Consider the following 18,801-nt stretch of genomic DNA (forward strand, 5'->3'; position numbering starts at 1 on the left):
GAAGGAAGACCACAAAAGCAGTTTTTGCTTTGATCCCAGAGATGCCAGAATGCTTCTGCAAATCCAGGTCCAGTGAATTTGTGGCTATCATCACAATCACAAGTCATGCATAGAAATCAAAAACTAAAAATGAGACACCACAAAGCTACCAGCCAACCAGTGAGGAAAATGTTAAGAATACAATCTGCACTGCCACTTGCATCAAAGTGCACGTCATCACTGAGTTTCATGGGGTTTGCTTTTTCAATTGTGGTAAAATACACATCACAAAAAATTTATCACATTAACCTATTTTTTTTTTTTTGAGACAAGGTCTTGCTGTGTTGCCCAGGCTACAGTGTGGTGGCACTATCAAGGCTCACTGTAGCCACGACCTCCTGGGTTCAAGCACTTCGGCCTCCTGAGTAGCTAGGACTACACGGGTATGCCACCAAGCCCAGTTAATTTTAATTGATTAATTTATTTATTTTCTGAGACAGAGTTTCCCTCTTGTTGCCCAGGCTGGAGTGCAATGGCTTGTTCTTGGCTCACTACTCCTCCACCTCCTGGGTTCAAGCAATTCTTCTGCCTCAGCCTCCCGAGTAGCTGGGATTACAGGCACGCACCACCACACCCATCTAATTTTTGTATTTTTAGTAGAGACAGGATTTTGCCATGCTGGCCAGGCTGGTCTCAAACTCCTGACCTCAGGTGATCCGCTCACCTCGGCCTCCCAAATTGCTGGGATTACAGGCGTGAGCCACTGCGCCCAGCCAATCCTGTCTCTTTATAAAGAAAAAAAGGGAGAGAGAGAGAGAGAAAGCTCAGAAAGTGTTAAAATACACATATGCCGCTTTCGGAGGCCGAGATGGGTGGATCACGAGGTGAGGAGATCAAGACCATCCTGGCTGACACTGTGAAACCCCGTCTTTACTAAGGATTCAAAAATTAGCCAGGCGTGGTGGCTGGCGCCTGTTGTCCCAGCTACTCAGGAGGCTGAGGCAGGAGAATGGCGTGAACCCGGGAGGCGGAGCTTGCAGTGAGTGGAGATTGCGCCACTGCACTCCAGCCTGGGCGACAGAGTGAGACTCCGTCTCAAAAAAAAAAAAAAAAAATACACATTACATCCTCGCCCAAGGCTGCAAGGATGGAAATCCAAAGTTCACTCTCTGACCTGAAATCTTCAGAGCCGGCAGAACAGATATACTGATCTAAGTAATTCCACTTGTACTCCTCCAGCCGTTCATGGGAGAATTCCACCCAGCAGGAGACGAACTCTGAGTCTGAGTGGGAAGGACAGAGGCTGTAGGTATAGTGGATCTGGGCAGATTCATAAGGATACCTGCAAAATAAGGGCAGGCCCCCAAATTCAAAAGAGTTAGAGACAAATTTCTGCCAATTCTTCTCTATATTTTCTATCTCTATACACTTAGAACCATCCTTGACATTTACCCCTCAACTGTAGTAACCAACTCATCCCAGGGAACGGTACTAGAAATTTCTCAGATCTTCTTAAACTCCTTCCTTCTTCTCTCCTCACAATCTTTATTTGAAATAGGCTTGTTATGAATCATGCTAATCATTGTAAGATGAATCAAATCCCTTCTGGAAACAGGTAAGCTATAACCCTAAAATAGCCCTAGAAACAAACAAACAAACAAAAACTCCAAAAGAAAAACCAACCACTGAGCTTCCTCAGTTTATACACATAATTTAGTATGCAGTCATAATTCAGGACAATAACTAAAGACCTTAAATATCCATATACTCACTTGGGAAGGTATCGTGTCACTGTGATCATCTTATCCTTCAGCGTCACTTTGTGGAACGTTCTGCCCATACTCAGCCAATACTGGTCCTCCTCCTCGGGGCGGTTTCGGGACACAAGGCCTAACAGAAAAATAATAATTTCCTCCATCTGTTTGAAGCTCATTCCTATAACAAGCAACTGTTTCTCATCCATATAGATTCAGAAAACGATGTAACACTTTCTCTTGAGGGGCAATTTCATGGAAGAAAGTTATTCTTGGTTCAAAAAACAAAACAAAAAACTCCTGAGGTTGGCAGATTTTTGTTATTAAACCAACCAAGAGCAGATTAGAGCCTGAAGGTGCTGGCTGATAGCACCTAGATGGCAGACTCAAAGCTGAACAACCTGATACCTCATCCTCTGGAGAGGAAAGTTCTGTAAGAGATGACTGTGTTACTAAAATGGAACTGCACTACTCCAGCATAAGCTGCCCACCTTGGCATTCAAGGTTCTCACTCCAAGGTGGCAGTCAACCTAGCTTTCTGGTCCTAGCTCTCACTACTTCTAAACTGCTATACCAAGTTTCAGTCTAAAAGGACCATTTATTTATTTGCTGCAAATATCTGCTCATGTTGTTTCTTTTCTTTTTTTTTTTTTGAGACGGAGTTTCGCTCTTGTTGCCTAGGCTGGAGTGCGATGGTATGATCTCGACTGACTGCAACCTCCACCTCCTGGGTTCAAGCAGTTCTCCTGTCTCAGCCTCCTGAGTAGCTGGGATTACAGGCAGGCTCTACCATGCCTGGCTAATTTTGTATTTTTAGTAGAGACAGGGTTTCTCTATGTTGGTCAGGCTGGTCTTGAACTCCCGACCTCAGGTGATCCACTCGCCTCGGCCTCCCGAAGTGCTGGGATTACAGGGGTGAGCCACTGCACCCGGCCTGCTCATGTTGTTTCTTTTGCATTCTCTTCCTGGGCCACCATTGAAATCCCAGATCATTTAAAGTCACCATCAAATGCTACATCTTCCAGAAAGCCGTCAGACCCCATCAGCAGTCTGAATTCTACCTTGTATATAGCTCCTTGTGTGTATGTCTCTCACCCCTTACAAATTAAAAATTCCAGGAGGCCAGGGCTCAAACATTGTTCCTCCTTACATTTTTAGTAGCGCCTGATAAAGTGCCATGTGCAGTATTAGCTGAACTGAATTGAATGCAGGAAAGAGGAAAATAATCAGGAATCAAGAAAATGACAAGTGTTCAAGAGAGTAAAATCACGCCTCAAAAGAACAACCAAGCCAAGCCAAGCCAAGATTCCTTTGATCTAGAAATGAAAGGGAGTCCTCTTGAGGCAGGAGAACAGGGTTTGGAGGCAGGGAATTCTAAGGCCAATTCAGGCTGACTTCCTAAAACTAAATCAAAAGAAAAACTCCAATTTTCCACACCTAAGTAACAAAAGAACTGGAGGTTACTCCCTTCGCAAACCACTCCCTGCTTTTTCTGTGAGGCAGATGGAAAACTGAAAGTGTCTCTCTGATTGGTTTGATTTTTACAACCAATCAGACGTTTGTATAGGAGTATAACTTTGAAACTTCACTTCAGCCTCTGATTGGGAGCTTTCCCCAACCAATCAGACTGACTGAGAGCCACTACTTCATTTACATAGGGTATGCAACAAGTAACCAATGGGGAAACTTCCAGAGGGTATTTAAACCCCAGCAAATTCTGTAAAGGAGCCCTTGAGCCCCTATGCTTCAGCCTGCTCCCACACTGTTGAGTGTACTTTCATTTTCAATAAATCTCTGCTTTTGCTGCTTCATTCTTTCCTTGCTTTGTTTGTGCGTTTTGTCCAATTCTTTGTTTGAGGTGCCAAGAACCTAGACACCCTCCACCAGCAACACTCTCATTCAGCTCTGGGACAGTCACACGGTGACAGGCAGCATGGGAGCGGTCAAGAGGAGAGAGGACAGCAGAGGCTGAAATAATATTCACTGTGAATATGGAAATTTCCCAGATGGTGCCAAAGGAGCAGCAGGCCAGCTGCATACAAAACAGAAGCGACTCGAGAGACCTCAGGTCCAACCCCAGCACTTTCACTTGCCAGCTTCTATGATCTTGGGCACCAAATCTCACTTTCTACAGCAAGAAAGAGGGCAAGCCCTCATCCAAGCATTCCTTTATTCATGCAACAAACACTCTGCTGGCTATTGGAGAGACAACGTCATGGGGCAAGGTTCATGAGCATCTGACATCGTACCAGACACCCCGATTCTAAATTAGGTGCACCCCAGTTATCCCTGTGTTTATCCTGCATGGTATTTATTCTTCACAGTCTGTGATCAAATATATACTTGTAGTTTATTAGTTTAACATCTGACACTGCCATAGACTGCAGACTCTGAGGGGAGGGCTGATGCTATTCTATTCCCTGCTGGAACAGGGCCTGGCTCACACTTAGTATTCAGTAAGTCTCTGATGAACAAGCAGCACAGGCCTGGTTGTGATGGCAACTGTTCCAGTAATTAGGATAACAATGGTACCCTTTCTGTTACTATAGAAATTAGAGAGATTAAATTTATCACAGCAAAAAAATAACCAGAAATGATACAGTCAGGCAAGTAGCCTCTGGCCAACTAACCATCACATGAGGCTCATGGATCAGCCAGGAACAGAACTGGACACAGAGGAACTCAGACCACTGAGGGACATCCACCAGCTATTCCACAGAACAACAGGTGGGCAGCCTGGAAGGCACCAGTGACATGAAAGGTGAATTCATCCCATTACTCTTGGGATAAAGGACAAAATCCTTCAGATAGACTTGGGTCTCCTGACATCTCTGGCTGGACCTCCAGCTCATTCCTTGTGCTCCATCATATCAGCCTTCTTTTTGGCGTCCAGAAAGTATCTCAATGTTTTCTGCCACAGAGCCTTTGCACAAACTGGCCTCTGCCTGGCATGCCCTTCCCTTCTACTCCTGCCCTCCATTTCCAACCTGCTGCTCCTAGTAACTCCTACATGTACTTCGGGTCTAAGCTCAAACCTCACCTCCTCAGGGAAGCTGTCCATGACCCACCAGATAAGATAGGGCCCCATATTAAATGTTCTGACAGCCCCATGACTTCTCCCTCAGCCTTTATCACAACATACAATTATATTTCATAGTTTGACTAATGTTATTTTCCCTGACTGGGCTATAAATCCTCTCCCCAGTCATGCAGAGTAAGTACTTCAAAGACTGTTGTTGAATGAATGTGTGAATAAACGGATTCACATATTTTTTTTTCTTTTCTTTTTAGAGACAGAGTCTCCCTATATTGCTTAGGCCGTTCTTGAACTCCTGGGCTCAAGGCATCCTCCTGCCTCAGCCTCCCAACGTGCTAGGATTACACCCAGTCAAATTCATATACTTATTGACCCATACTGTTGCATATTATTGTATGCCAGGCATGCAGTTTCCATTGTGGAGGACAAAAAGATGAACAGATATAGTCTTGGCACTCAAAAAGGTTAACATTCAGTAGGGTCTGGAAGATGAATACAAGGCAACATGTGATAAACATCACAAGGGACATTCAAAGAAAATCTAGGGGGAATCCAAAGCTTTATACATAAACCGCAGGGCCTGGGCTGGATGACCACATGCTCCCGCTAACAGGGCCACAGTTCTCTGATCCTCTGGCCCAAGAAGCTTTCATGGGCAGACAAAGATGATCCAAGGTTATCACTAAGTGATCAGGGGAGGTGGGGGTCTTGTTAGCAATAATGAAGAGACAGGAAACTAAGACAGCTCACTGACTGTTCCAGGAAGTGATTACTGCTTTCTGATTCCAGGCACCTGTACTTAATTCCCTCTGTTAGACTTATTTTAGAGGAGCTCTCCACTGCCTGGCTCTGATTCAACTAGGAACACTGATTCTCTGTCACTTACTAGCCTAATCTGCCCCTCATGGATGACCCATTCTTGCTTCAAGCCACCAAGCTTCAGGGATAGAGACAGATGAAATCAGAATAGGAAAATAAGAACAAAAGTAAACTTCAGGTTTAGGTAACGTTCGACAGTCTGCTGTGTGCCAGGTACTGTACTAGAAACAATTAAATATAGGTTTCTGGGTTTAGAAACTTTGACAGCTCAGTAGTGACTCAGCTGCCTACTATTCCCAGGCTGTCCCATTCCTGAACTTGGTCACATCCACTGCCTTAAAGGGAGAGTTGTAAATTAAAGAGAGCATTTACAATAAATCCATACCTAAAGGAGACTTTATTCCTCACTTAAGTAGAATTTATGAAGAAAACTTTTGTGTCAAAAACAATTACTACTAAATTTATCTATTATCTACCATCTTGAAAACTCACTTCCACATATATAGTAGAAGAGACGAAAATATAAATCCAAGGAGAAAAACTCACCTCGGCTATAGAGTGGGCTACTGCTCAGCGGGGGTGGGACGGCAGGGTTGGGTTTTTGTGCCTTGGGCTGCACTATGATTTGGTAGCCCTGCATGAGACGCTGGCAAATAAACTCTTCAAACACCTGCTGGGCTGTCATCTGCACACCGTCTTCGTCCCTCCTGAAGAAAACAGATGATTGCTCATACAGATGCTTGGCCTGAGACAGTGACACTTAAGACTGCACAGTCTCATCATCTCCTTTGCATCATCCCCTTATAACCATTCTACGGTGCTTCATAAAACTAACAGTTTGAGCTGGGCACAGTGGCTCACATCTGTAATCCTAGCACTCCGGAAGACTGACACGGGCAGATTGCATAAGCCCAGGAATTCAAGACCAGTCTGGGCAACATGGCAAAACCCTGTCTCTACAAAAAAAAAAAAAAACAAAAAACAAAAATTAGCCAAGTATGGTGGCATGCACTTGTAGTCCCAGCAGAGGTTGCAGTGAGCCAAGATTGCATCACTGCACTTCAGCCTGGATGACAGTATATAAAAGAGAGATAGAAAGAAAATATAATAGAAAATACGAAAAAAAAACCACCAACAATTTGTAAATCAGTGCTTTGGGGAAAATTAACAGTTCAAAGAGGTGAAAAGAGGCAGGTAACTCAATGCCCAAATGAATAATTTTAGAAAAGAAGATCAGATTTAGTGTGCCCAAAATAATTGCATTAGAAAATATGAGAATAATCAGCGAGGCCAGAAAAAACTGGAGTTAAAAATAAATCAGTCGACAAGGAGAAATAGTTGATGTCAATAGAACTCTGGAGAAATGCACAGTTCTTACATCATAAAATTACCCACAGCCAGCGCAGCAGCTCACGCCTGTAATCCCATCACTTTGGGAGGCCGAGGCGGGTGGATTACCTGAGGTCGGAAGTTTGAGACCAGCCTGGCCAACATGGTGAAACTCCGTCTCTACTAAAAATACAAAAAATTAGCTGGGCATGGTGGCACACGCCTATAGTCCCAGCTACTCAGGAGGCTGAGGCATGAGAATCACTTGAACCTGGGAGGCAGAGATTGCAGTGAGGCGAGACTGTGCTACTGCACTCCAGCCTGGGTGACAGAGTAAGACTCTGTCTCCAAAAAAAAAAAAAAAAATTACCCAAATATAAAAAGAGGACACAGGCTTGAAAATTCAGTGTTCAGCCAGGCACAGCGGCTCAAGGTGGTAATCCCAGCACTTTGGGACACAAGAGTTGGGCAGATGGCTTGAGCCCAGGAGTTCAAGACCAACCTGGGCAATATGGTGAAAGAGCGTCTTTATAAAATATACAAAAATTAGCTGGATGTGGTGCTGCCATTCTCAGCTACTCCTAGCTACTTAGGAGGCTGAGGTGGAAAGACTGTTTGAACTCAGGAGATCGAGGTTGCAGTGAGATGTGATCATACCACTGTACTCCAACCTGAGTGACAGAGTGAGACCCTGTCTCAGTTAAAAAAAAAAAAAAAGGAAAAAAAAAAAAGATAAAATACAATTCAATGTTTTTTTAAAATTTTTCATTTAATGGCCATGCTAATCTTCTCTATGTCTTTCCAATTTTAATATATGTGTTGCTGAAGTGAGCACAAACTCAGTGTTCTGATGTATGTGTGGGATATATCTGAAACCCTCACAAACCAAGCCGAGTGCCTTTTTCTCTGACACTGACCTGTCGATGTCTGCTTCTGGAAGGAGATCATAACAGCCCTCTGTGTAGTCATTCTGCAGGCCCTGGCGGTCAGGGAAGTAGTCGGTGGTGAGGGGGAGGCACGCCGGAGTAGTGAGAGACTTCCAGTCCACTCCAACTGTGCAACAGAAGCCTGGCACTACAGGGGGAGCAGACAGTGTCAGAACTGCCTCACGTAACAGGGGGAAAAGGTACATGTGGTCACCATGGCAAGTGTGGGATGGGGGGTCAGGGGAGGAAAGGGGAGGGAAGGGTGGGGAAAACAGTTCATGGTGAAAATGATAAAATTGACAGGATTGGGAAGAAAGAGGGTAGGGGAGGGAGAAAGAGAGAGAAACAGAGTTTGTTAGACAATGCAGTGCACATGCTTATCCAGTCCCATCATGCAAATGGGATTCACAGCTGATACTTTTCATTTTCTGCTGATTGTGAGCTACAGCCGCAATGCAGGTGAGATTACTGCAGGGCAGGCAGAATTACATGTCGAAGCACATCAACGTTCCAAGAGCAGGGAGGCCCAAGCGTGAGCCTCTCCCAAGGACTGCAGAGTGGCTGGGTGGGGAAAGGATGGGAGCTCAGCCTGGTTTGGGAGCAAACAGCGTACAGTAGCAGAAATAAGGAATACTTCTAGCACTGCAAAAATAAGTAACAGATCCAAAAGGTTGGGAGGAAAAATCGAGTAAGGATATCTGGTAAAGTTAGGAGGCTGGAACTTTAAGAGACAGCATTTAATAATCCAAAAATGAAAGCTGCAGTTAGCAGAGCAGGCCTGACCACACGGATCTGTCCCGAATTGCCTGCTCCTCAGTTAAAGCAGGGTTTCTCAGCCTCGGCAACAACAGAGACTTTGAACCAGATAATTCTTTGTTGTGGGGGCTGTCCTGGGTACTGCAGCAGCATCCTTGGACTCTACTCACTAGATGCCAGTGGCATCCCCTAATTGTGAAAACCAGAAATGTCTGTAGGCATTGACATGTTCCACTGGGGAGGGAAATCCCCCCTGGTTAGGAAAATCCTCCCTGGTTGAGCTTCACTCAGTTAAAATAATAGGGCAGTTACCTCTTTAAGTAATTTAAGTGAAGACTATCTTTTAACTCTCCAAAGAAGGGAGCAATATGAAGTCGAAAAACTCTAAGGCTTTATCTCTGAGTTCTGAATGGGACATTCATACGCCTTATTTTTGTACCATGCTAACAGCTTACAATGTAATGTAGCCCCTGCTGCCTCATCAGCCCTTCCATCAATGAATAACAAAATTTGTGTGCTAAGTCGCAGCAGAAAGATGCCCCACATAGCACCACTGACTTGGGGAAGATGATTTAGCCTGCAACAGATCTAACTCATGCTCTACACAGGCCTTATTAACTCATTAATAATTCAGGAATCCAAAACATAGTCCGCAATAGCCTAATTAATCATCTCCATTTTTCTATATGGCAGCCAAGGAGGTAAGCTTGTTTCTACTTCCTGGTTAGAACAGAAGATGAGGACCTGATCAAAGCCCCAGTGGGGAAGCCAGAAACAGAAGACAGTTCGATCTTTATGTCCTCTTAGATCATCCTGGCCCTCATCAGCCTTTTGACCCTCAGGATTATAAAAATCTTGTAGAAATGCTTTCTGCTGGGCACACAACAAGACAGACAGTTCATATACTTAGTTCGAGATCCCATGACGAGAAAGGATGCTGAATGTAAGTCTAGATCCCATGACGAGAAAGGATGCTGAATGTAAGTCTAAGGGTATTCTGTCTCTACAAAAAGAGTGCAGTCTCTTTTCTAACCCCAGTATCTTCTGGTCCTGAAAAGAAGGACTCTGAGGAAGTTCCACACCTCAGAACCACTAAAATAACAATGATGAACACAGGTAACAAACTCCGGTGACACGGTTGTAGAGAAACAGGATCATCTATTCATTGCTGGCAGCTTTTTGGAAAATAGTCAGTCTGCCAGCCATACTTTGGGGAATGTAATCCAAAGACTTTAACCAAAAAATGCACCTGTTGCACCATGTATTATGTATTATTATTAACTTTTAATTTAATAGAGACAGGGTCTCACTATATTGTCCGGGCTGGTCTCAAACTCCTGGGCTCAAGTGATCCACCCACCTCAGCCTCCCAAAGTGCTGTGATTACTGGCATGAGCCACTGTGCTCAGCTCACCAGGTATTATCATACCTACATTATACGCTGTGGCTAAAAAGCAGAAAGCCATCCAAATGGTCACTAATAAGAAATGATTACTAAAACCAAGATACAGTAATGTGCTTAATGTTGCCATTACAAATGACTGCTAGGAAGGACCTGAACAAATAGGGGAAAAGGATTATTAAGTGGGGACAAAGGCTGGGCGAGGTGGCTCATGTAATCAGAGCACTTTGGGAGGCCAAGGTGGGCGGATCACGAGGTCAGGAGTTCAAGACCAGCCTAACCAACATGGTGAAACCCTGTCTCTACTAAAAACACAAAAGTTAGCCGGGCGTGGTGGTGCACGCCTGTAATCCCAGCTACTCAAGAGGCTGAGGCAGAAGAATCACTTGAACTTGGGAGGCAGATGTTGCAGTGCACCACTGCACTCCAGCCTGGGCAACAGAGCAAGACACTGTCTTAAAAAACAAAAAAACAAAAAAAACAAAAAAAACAAAAGGTGGGGACAAAAAGACTCAGTGATATATATCCATTGGTCACAGCTAAGTTTATCAAGTGGTAGGATTTTCTCTGCTATTTTATTATTATAGATATTTAGACATTCTCTTACTACATAGCTATTTAAAAAGATGATCAAAAGGAATGCAAATCAGCCAAATATTTCAACTACAGGCAGGCAAATGATTCTAGTAACAGCCTATTACGTCTTTCCAACTTTTTCATGGAGATATCATTAGGCATTTAAGGGTGAAGGCCAGCTCTGGACCAGCATGGGGGCCTTAGAGGGAATCTGCTACCTTTCCCAGGTGCCCCTGAATCACCCTCCAAAACAGGTCATTCATTCACACCCCCCTCACTTTCCATCACAGAGTCCAGAAAGTCCTCCCTCACCACATCACCTTCCCATACCCCCGAGATATATGGACCTCAAGACCATTCACTTCCCACAGGGCTTCCACCTCTTTCCTCATGCTCTGACCACCCCACACTCCCTGTCTACCCCTTTCCCCAGTCAGCTGCCCCCTCTTACTTGGGTCTGGAGAGGTAGAAACACTGTCCTCTAGAGAATCCTTATTCTGGGTCCTAGGATTCATACCTATGGAAAGATAAAAACAGCTTGTCTTAAGAAGGCTCACTCCGCAAAAGCGTTCTGACCAGTTATGGTTGAAAAAGGCCAAAATTGGAGCTAAAAATAAAAATGTGAACCAAGTGCAAATTCTGTGCTGAGTATTTCAAACAGTACAAAATAATCAATCAAAGAAAAATGATCAATCTAAAATTGGGAATGAGCCAGAACTTTACTCTGAGGTACTGGTATCATTCTTTGCTAAAAGACATCACATAAACACGAGCAACCTGCCACTTATTTTAATAAAATGGACACATTTCAAAGTCATTTCAACTAATTAGAGCAATCTTTAGTGAATATAAATGACCTATTTTTACAGTGAGCTCTGATCGTGCCACTGCATTCCAACCTGGGCGACAACAGAGTGAGAGAGACCCTGTCTCTAAAAATATATATAAAATAAAACAAAATGACCTATTTAAATTTAATCCACTCATCAGCCATCCTTATCTTCTGGAATTTTCTTCCCCAAATCATAGCTTTCTAAAATATGACACAGGACATCAAAACTCACTACTTTAACATAAAAACAATGATTTTACCTATAAATGGGCTGAAAGGAAACACCGGAAGATTCTTTGAAATGCAATTTATTGACTATCGAGTAACACAATTAATTTTAAAGCACATCTATCAGTACTTACATGTCCCTTTCAAAACATTTATTTACTAGAAAATTATGATGCCATAAAAAGAACTGAGGTTAAGCATGGTGGCTAACAAGGCCAGGAGTTCAAGGCTGTGGCAAGCTATAATCACTCCACTGCTCTCTGGCCTGGGTGATAGAGTGAGACTCCATCTCTACTTAAGATACATAAAAATATTTTTTAAAAAGGACTGGAAACTTTGGGAGGCCGAGACGGGCGGATCATGAGGTCAGGAGATCGAGACCATCCTGGCTAACACGGTGAAACCCCGTCTTTACTAAAAAATACAAAAAACTAGCCGGGCGAGGTGGCAGGCGCCTGTAGTCCCAGCTACTCGGGAGGCTGAGGCAGGAGAATGGCGTAAACCCGGGAGGCGGAGCTTGCAGTGAGCTGAGATCCAGCCACTGCACTCCAGCCTGGGCCACAGAGCGAGACTCCGTCTCAAAAAAAAAAAAAAAAAAAAAAAGGACTGGAAAGATGCTTACTAAACGTTCAACAGTGGCTAACTGAGAAGAAAGCTGGAGGAAGGGATAGGAGGCAAAAGAGAATTTGTACTTTTTACTCTAAATACTTCTGGGTCATTTGAATATTTTATAACAAAAACAAGTATTTATAAATTTCTTGTGAAAGCTTTGAAAAAACAATCTACAACATGAGAGAAAGCACTTGCAAATCATGTATCTGGCAAAGGACTTGCATCCAGAAGACATAGGGAATTCTCAAATTCAAAAGCAAGAAAACGAACAACCCAATGAGAAAAGGACAAATGACATATGCAAAAGGAACATAAGTATATTAAAAGATGCTTAACTCAGCAGTCATTAAGGAAACAGCAAATTAAAAGCACAGGGATTAGCCAGGCATGGTGGCATGCGCCTGTGTTCGCAGCCACTCCGGGAGGCTAAGGCAGGAGGATTGCTTGTGCCCAGAAGTCCAAGGTTGCAGTGAGCTGTGACTGTGCCACTGCACTCCTGCCTGGATGAAAGCGCAAGATCCCGTCTCAAAACAAACAAACACAAAAAGTGCAGTAAGATACCACTACACGCCTATTTGAATGATGAAAATGACTGGACATACCAAGTGCTGACAAGGATATGGAACAACTGAAAGCCTTATACATTGCTGACAGCAAAGGAAACTGGCACACCACTTTTGAAAACAGTAGATTTACCATTTGACCCAGCAATCTACTCCTAAAAATTTATACAAGAAAAATGAAAACTTAAGTTCATACAAAACCTTTGTTCATATAAAAACATGTAAACATTTATAGAAGTCTTATTCATAGTCGCCAAAACCTGGAAACAGCCCAATTATCTTTCAACTGGGGGAAGGATAAACAAATTGCAGCTCATCTATACAATAGCATACTACCCAGCAATAAAAAGGAGGCAACTACTGACACGTGACAACGTGGATGAATCTCTCAAATGCAATATGGTGACTGAAATAAGCCAGACTCAAAAAACTACATACTGTATGATTCCATGTACGTTACATGCTGGGAAAGGCAAAACCAGAAGGACAGAGAACAGATCAGTGGTTGCCAGAGGACAGGCAGAGAGACTGAGTACAAAGCAATAGCACAATGGAATTTTGGGAGGTGATGGAAATTTTCTTATCTTGATGTGTTTGTTGGTAGGTATACAACTCTATCCATTTGTCAAAATTCACAGAACTGTACACTAAATACAGTACATTTTACTGGACATAAATTTTAAAACATATATATATTTTTTAATTTAAAAAGATGGGCTGAGCGTGGTGGCTCACGTCTGTAATCCCAGCACTTTGGGAGGCCAAGGTGGGGGGATCACTGAAGGTCAGAAGTTCGAGACCGGCCTGGCCAACATGGTGAAACCTCATCTCTACTAAAAATACAAAAATTAGCTGGGCGTGGTGGTGGGTGCCTGTAATCTCAGCTACTCGGGAGGCTGAGGCAGGAGAAGCACTTGAACCTGGAAGGCTGAGGTTGCAGTGAGCCGAGATCACGTTGCTGCACTCCAGCCTGGGCCACAGAGCAAGACTCTGTCTGAAAAAAAGTAAAAATAAAAATAAAGATGACACCACCTGGCCAAAACAATTTTAGGACTTTTCTTTTGGAAATGCTTGGAGCAGATTTTTTAAAATTACTAGTCATTATACTAGAAGATACAATGTATTAAGTCAGACAAATACAGTATTTCATTTCATTCAAACCCACACCAGGAGTAGATATGAGGTAGGTATGATCCTTTTCCACAGATAAAGAAACTGAGGCTCAGAGAAGTTAAGCAACTTACTGAAGATCTCACAGTAAGTAGGTGGAACCTGCATTTAGATTCTTTCTGCTCAACTTTACAGATGCTCTATTTCTTGACTATCCATCTGGGGCACCAATTTTTAGCTGCTGAAATGTTATCTGTTCTTTGTCAATAGCCAAAAGCCACTTGGAGCTAAATTTTCTGGGGGAAAAAAAAAAAAAACACTTGGCTGACAACTTTCATTTTCATGCAAATATAAAGCATGATTATAAAGAAGCAACGAGGTGGATTTTCTTATTCAGCTTGAGAAGTGGTATGAAGGCAAACTGGCATTTGCAAAACACTCTGAGCAATAAGAGAATTGTTACTATATCACCTCCCAGGTTTGGCTGCCAAGTTTGCTCATTTGATCACCTGTTTTTGTTTTTAAAGAAAACCTGTTCTAGACGTGGTCTGCAAGACAACTCAAATTCTTACACTAATAAACAGTTCAAAAGAAAAGAAAAGAAAAAAAAAGGAATAGTTCAACTTATCAGAGCAGCTTTGAATCCTAGGCCAAAAGTAGATCTGTGCCATCTCTGGTGGACACACCTACCTACCTAACTACACACACACACAGACACACACACACACACACACACACGTACACACACACTCCGAAAAAGCAAATATTTTAAGGACTTCCAGGAAGCTATTATACATATAAACAAATATTTTAAGGATTTCCAGGAAGCTACTCACACACAGTTTCCTTGCAATTCAAGCCCAACACAGTGCCTTTCCCACTGGCTCTTTGAGATCTTATTTTCAGTCATACAGACTTGCTGTTGGCATATGAAGAGCCCCACCAGCCTGCAATGATGGAGGTGAAACCTCATGCTCAGCCAGCTCTGCTCCAACCCAACATTTGGGAATGAAGTCTCACACTCAAAAGTTCAAAGCCAGACATACCACTTGGGGAGCCAATGCTGGTAAGAGTCATCTCAGCTCTGTCTCTTTTGACATCTGTTCAGAATTGTGAATGTGTTCTTTGGTTGAAAACCTCAAGGTCAAAAAGGTTACTCAGTGTGGAGCCTCTAGGGCCAGTTCCAAGCCCACATCGAGAAGCCTATGCCTGGGGCGAGTGGTTTCTCTTCTCTGGGCTACAGAGGCGGCAATTACCCATAAAAAAAACTGACCTGGCCTGGAGAAATGACGGAGGTCCTTCCATCCAGTCTCAGTGTGCTATGAGTTACTTTTACTTTGGCTCTCAGGCCAAATACACTGCATCCACCTAATATTCAACACAAATATCAAGTTGCAGATTCTAAGTCTCAACACTAAAGAGAAAGAAAACATGGCATCCACTTACTTGCTTTTTCAATCTACCTCCAATAAAGGAAGACATTTACTAGCAAGCCTTCTAAAATGGTGCCCAGTTAAAGATACAGAGGGATAAAAACTGTCTGCCCAGTCACACCAACTGCCCTGTCTCTGCTGGGCAGCAGGGTGAAAAATAATTGAAGACTGCATCTACCAGGTCCCCACTAACAACGCTTCAAATGAAATTCTACAGGGCTGGGAGGGAAACCCACAGAGATGTTACTCCTGTGAATCATGATTCACATATGAATCACGTCCAAATGCAGGAGAAAGACTGAGTCACGCTTGAGAGACTGCAGATGGTGCAAACCATCAAGCCTGGAGAGGTGAAGGTACGGTCACAGATAAGGTTTCCCTGTTTGGATTTTTCTCTGATTTTTTTTTTCCCCCTGGGATGGAGTCTCACTCTTGTCACCCAGGCTGAGTACAGTGGCATGATCTTGGCTCACTGCAATCTCCACCTCCCGGGTTCTAGCGATTCTCCTGCCTCAGTCTCCCAAGTAGCTGGGCTTACACGCGCCCGCCAGCACGCCCAGCTAATTTTTGTATTTTTAGTAGAGGCGGGGTTTCACCATGTTGGTCAGGCTGGTCTTGAACTCCTGACTTCAAGTGATCCACCCCCCTCGGCCTCTCAAAAGTGCTGGGATAACAGGCGTGAGCCACCGCGCCAGTCTTCTCTGATTTTTTAATGAATGAAATGTTAACCAGTTGTGAATTCAGACCCTACCTTGTTCCAAAACAAGGACTCAATGTGGTAATCTAGCCCGTAATGTACCCAACCTACTTTTGATCCGGACAACCGTTCTGTGGGACAGGCAGTCAGGAAGGGGAGGATCTTTATGTCCAATACACAGATGAAGAACCTGAGCCTCAGCTCGAAAGCCCAGTGAGGAGCAGGGGGAATTCTGATCCTGGTTGTTTTCATCACAGCACACTCTCTCATCTAGCACATCCTCATTTAGCAGAGATCACATGTTCAAACCACACTGTATTACTGAAACCATTCACAGTCCAACTCCCCACAAGAGGGCTTTCCTTTCATTGTTGTTACCCCACATGGGAATTGCTTGAAAGAGAATCCCAAGTGCATGAGGAGCCAGAGCTCCCTGAGGTCGGGAGAGTCAGTGTTTTAATAGTTTTTGTTTCTTCTGAGGCCTTAGCACAGTGCCTAGAGTTCAATACACATTTCTGGAATGGGTAAGAGTTTAGTGAGTTTGAGGAAAGCAAAACATATTCCATGAAAATTGTGGATGGCTTGAAAGGAAAGTCACTTACAAACCAAGCAAGGAGAAAAAGACTACCAAAGTCTTTGAAAAAAAGGAATCTAGTTAACTGTTCAGGAAGGTTATAAGAAAGAAAAGCATTAGAGAAAAATTAAATCATGCTTCAGTAGAGAGAAAGCTAACCTCAGAAGATTTTTAGCATTCATTCAACTACCTATTATGTGCCAAGAACTGGTTTTTTTTTTTGAGATGGAGTTTTGCTCTTGTTGCCTGGGCTGGAGTGCAATGGCACAATCTCGGCTCACCACAACCTCTGCCTCCCGGGTTCAAAGTGATTCTCCTGCCTTAGCCTCACAAGTAGCTGGGATTACAGGCATGTGCCACCACGCCCAGCTAATTTTGTATTTTTAGTAGAGATGGGTTTCTCCATGTTGGTCAGGCTGGTCTCAAACTCCCGACCTCAGGTGATCCGCCCGCCCTCGGCCTCCCAAAATGCTGGGATTACAGGCGTGAGCCACTGCACCCGGCCACCAGGAGCTGTTTTTAGCTCTGGGAATACAGTCATGAACAAAACAAAAATGCTGATAGTCATGGAACTTACAATAAAAAAATTACAAAATTTAAAAATCTAGTATGCCAGGTGGCACAATGGAGAAATATGAGGTAGAGAAGATGGTTAGGGAGTACTGAGGTAAAATATGGCAGTTCAGGCAAGACCTAAAGGAAGTGAGAGAGCCAGCTGTGGGTAGGGTGGCTACATCATTTATCATTCAATACGGGACACCTCTGAGACTGGAAGGGGACACTATTAATAGTCATCTGGGTCAACAAATTCAAACCAGGCCTGTTCTGGGCAAATGCAGACATATAGACCCTAGCCATGATGCTCTCTGGAATAAGGGCACAGCGAGGGGAGAACAAGAGGAAGGACCTGAGATTCAGAGTGAGCCTGATCTCTCTGGGGAACCTCCAAAGTGAAGTGAGAGGGAGAAAGCAGGAGATGAGGACTGAGTGTAACAAGCAGCCACATGACATGAGGGGTCTATCCGCCACCATAATGCCTTGGCTTTTACTCCAAGTGAGTTAAGCCCTTGGAAAATTTTGTACAGAAAAGTTCATAATCCAAATTCTATTTTAGAAAGGTCACTCTGATTTGTTGTGTTGAAAATAAACGATATGGAAGGGCATGGGAGGAAGCCAAGACCAGGTAACAGGCTACCACATCCAGGCAAAAGATGATGGCACCTTACACCAGGCTGAGACTGATGGAAGTAAGACTATGGATATATCCTGAAGATCTGACATTAATTGGTTGGTTTTGCATATGGTTATAACCAATTAATGTGCGATATATGGTTATTAAAATTTGAATAATTTTATCTAATTTCGTTCAGTGGCTCATTAACATAATTGATCAGGTGGCATAAGGTCAAAGATGGGAGTCCAGTTCCCATGTGGCTATAGATCACCTCTTGATGACCACTAACCCCTTTGAAAACACATGCTATTGGTTATATAAGGGGACTGGGAAAGGGAAAAGATGACCCCACTTCACAGTATCACTCTGACTAAAAAACAACCCCAGGAGCCCCCACCATCTATGAGACGCCAAACATTCAGGGCATACACACACACACACACACACACACACACACACACACACACACACATAATTAAGCCAGGTGTGGTGGTATGTGCCTGTAGTCCCAACAATTTGGGATGCTGAGGTGAAAGGATCCCAAAAGGTGAGGCTGCAGTGAGATCATGCTACTGTACTCTAGCCTGGACAACAGAGCAAGACCTTGTCTCTAAAAAAAAAAAAAGACTCTGTATAATTAAATACTCGCATACCAATTAAACAATAATATTGTGTGTTATTCAAATTTTTCTCACATATGGCAGCTTGGTCTTGGAAATATAAATTCATTTGTCCATAAATGTGTTAAACATTGAGTGGAGAAAATGAATAAAGATAAGCGCTTTCAGTCTACTGAGGAGACAGACATGGAAACAAGCAGTGGGATCATGACATGCCAAGTTGTACAATTGGGTTATGCATATGAAGCTGTGTGGAAACATGCCTAACACATTCTGGGAGGGCATGGGAAGGAAAGGGCAGGCTTCAAAGAAGAGGTATTATTGGAGCTGAATCATAAAGACTGAGTTGATGCCTGCCAGTCAGAATCAGGGGTTAAAGA

General features: G+C 43.4%; 1 protein-coding gene and 1 pseudogene across 15 annotated transcripts in view; both read right to left on the minus strand.

Annotated features, from left to right (window-relative positions):
- Positions 1-18,801, minus strand: part of DEPDC5 (DEP domain containing 5, GATOR1 subcomplex subunit) — a 155,198-nt gene that overhangs the window by 63,378 nt on the left and 73,019 nt on the right. For 11 of the 15 annotated variants that reach the window (XM_050806663.1, XM_050806673.1, XM_050806671.1 and 8 more), the window contains 5 exons: positions 11,030-11,095; positions 7,836-8,019; positions 6,136-6,296; positions 1,752-1,869; positions 1,154-1,321 (listed from right to left, as the gene is read on the minus strand). In XM_050806663.1, the coding sequence (XP_050662620.1) occupies positions 1,154-1,321; positions 1,752-1,869; positions 6,136-6,296; positions 7,836-8,019; positions 11,030-11,095 (697 nt within the window). The remainder of the gene's footprint in view (positions 1-1,153; positions 1,322-1,751; positions 1,870-6,135; positions 6,297-7,835; positions 8,020-11,029; positions 11,096-18,801) is intronic. The other 4 variants (XM_050806668.1, XM_050806664.1, XM_050806672.1 and 1 more) reach the window with 1 other exon arrangement.
- On the minus strand, positions 7,653-7,753 carry LOC126929897 (uncharacterized; annotated as a pseudogene).

This window comes from Macaca thibetana, chromosome 10, assembly GCF_024542745.1.
Source record: "Macaca thibetana thibetana isolate TM-01 chromosome 10, ASM2454274v1, whole genome shotgun sequence".
In the NCBI taxonomy this organism is placed as follows: Eukaryota; Metazoa; Chordata; class Mammalia; order Primates; family Cercopithecidae; genus Macaca; species Macaca thibetana.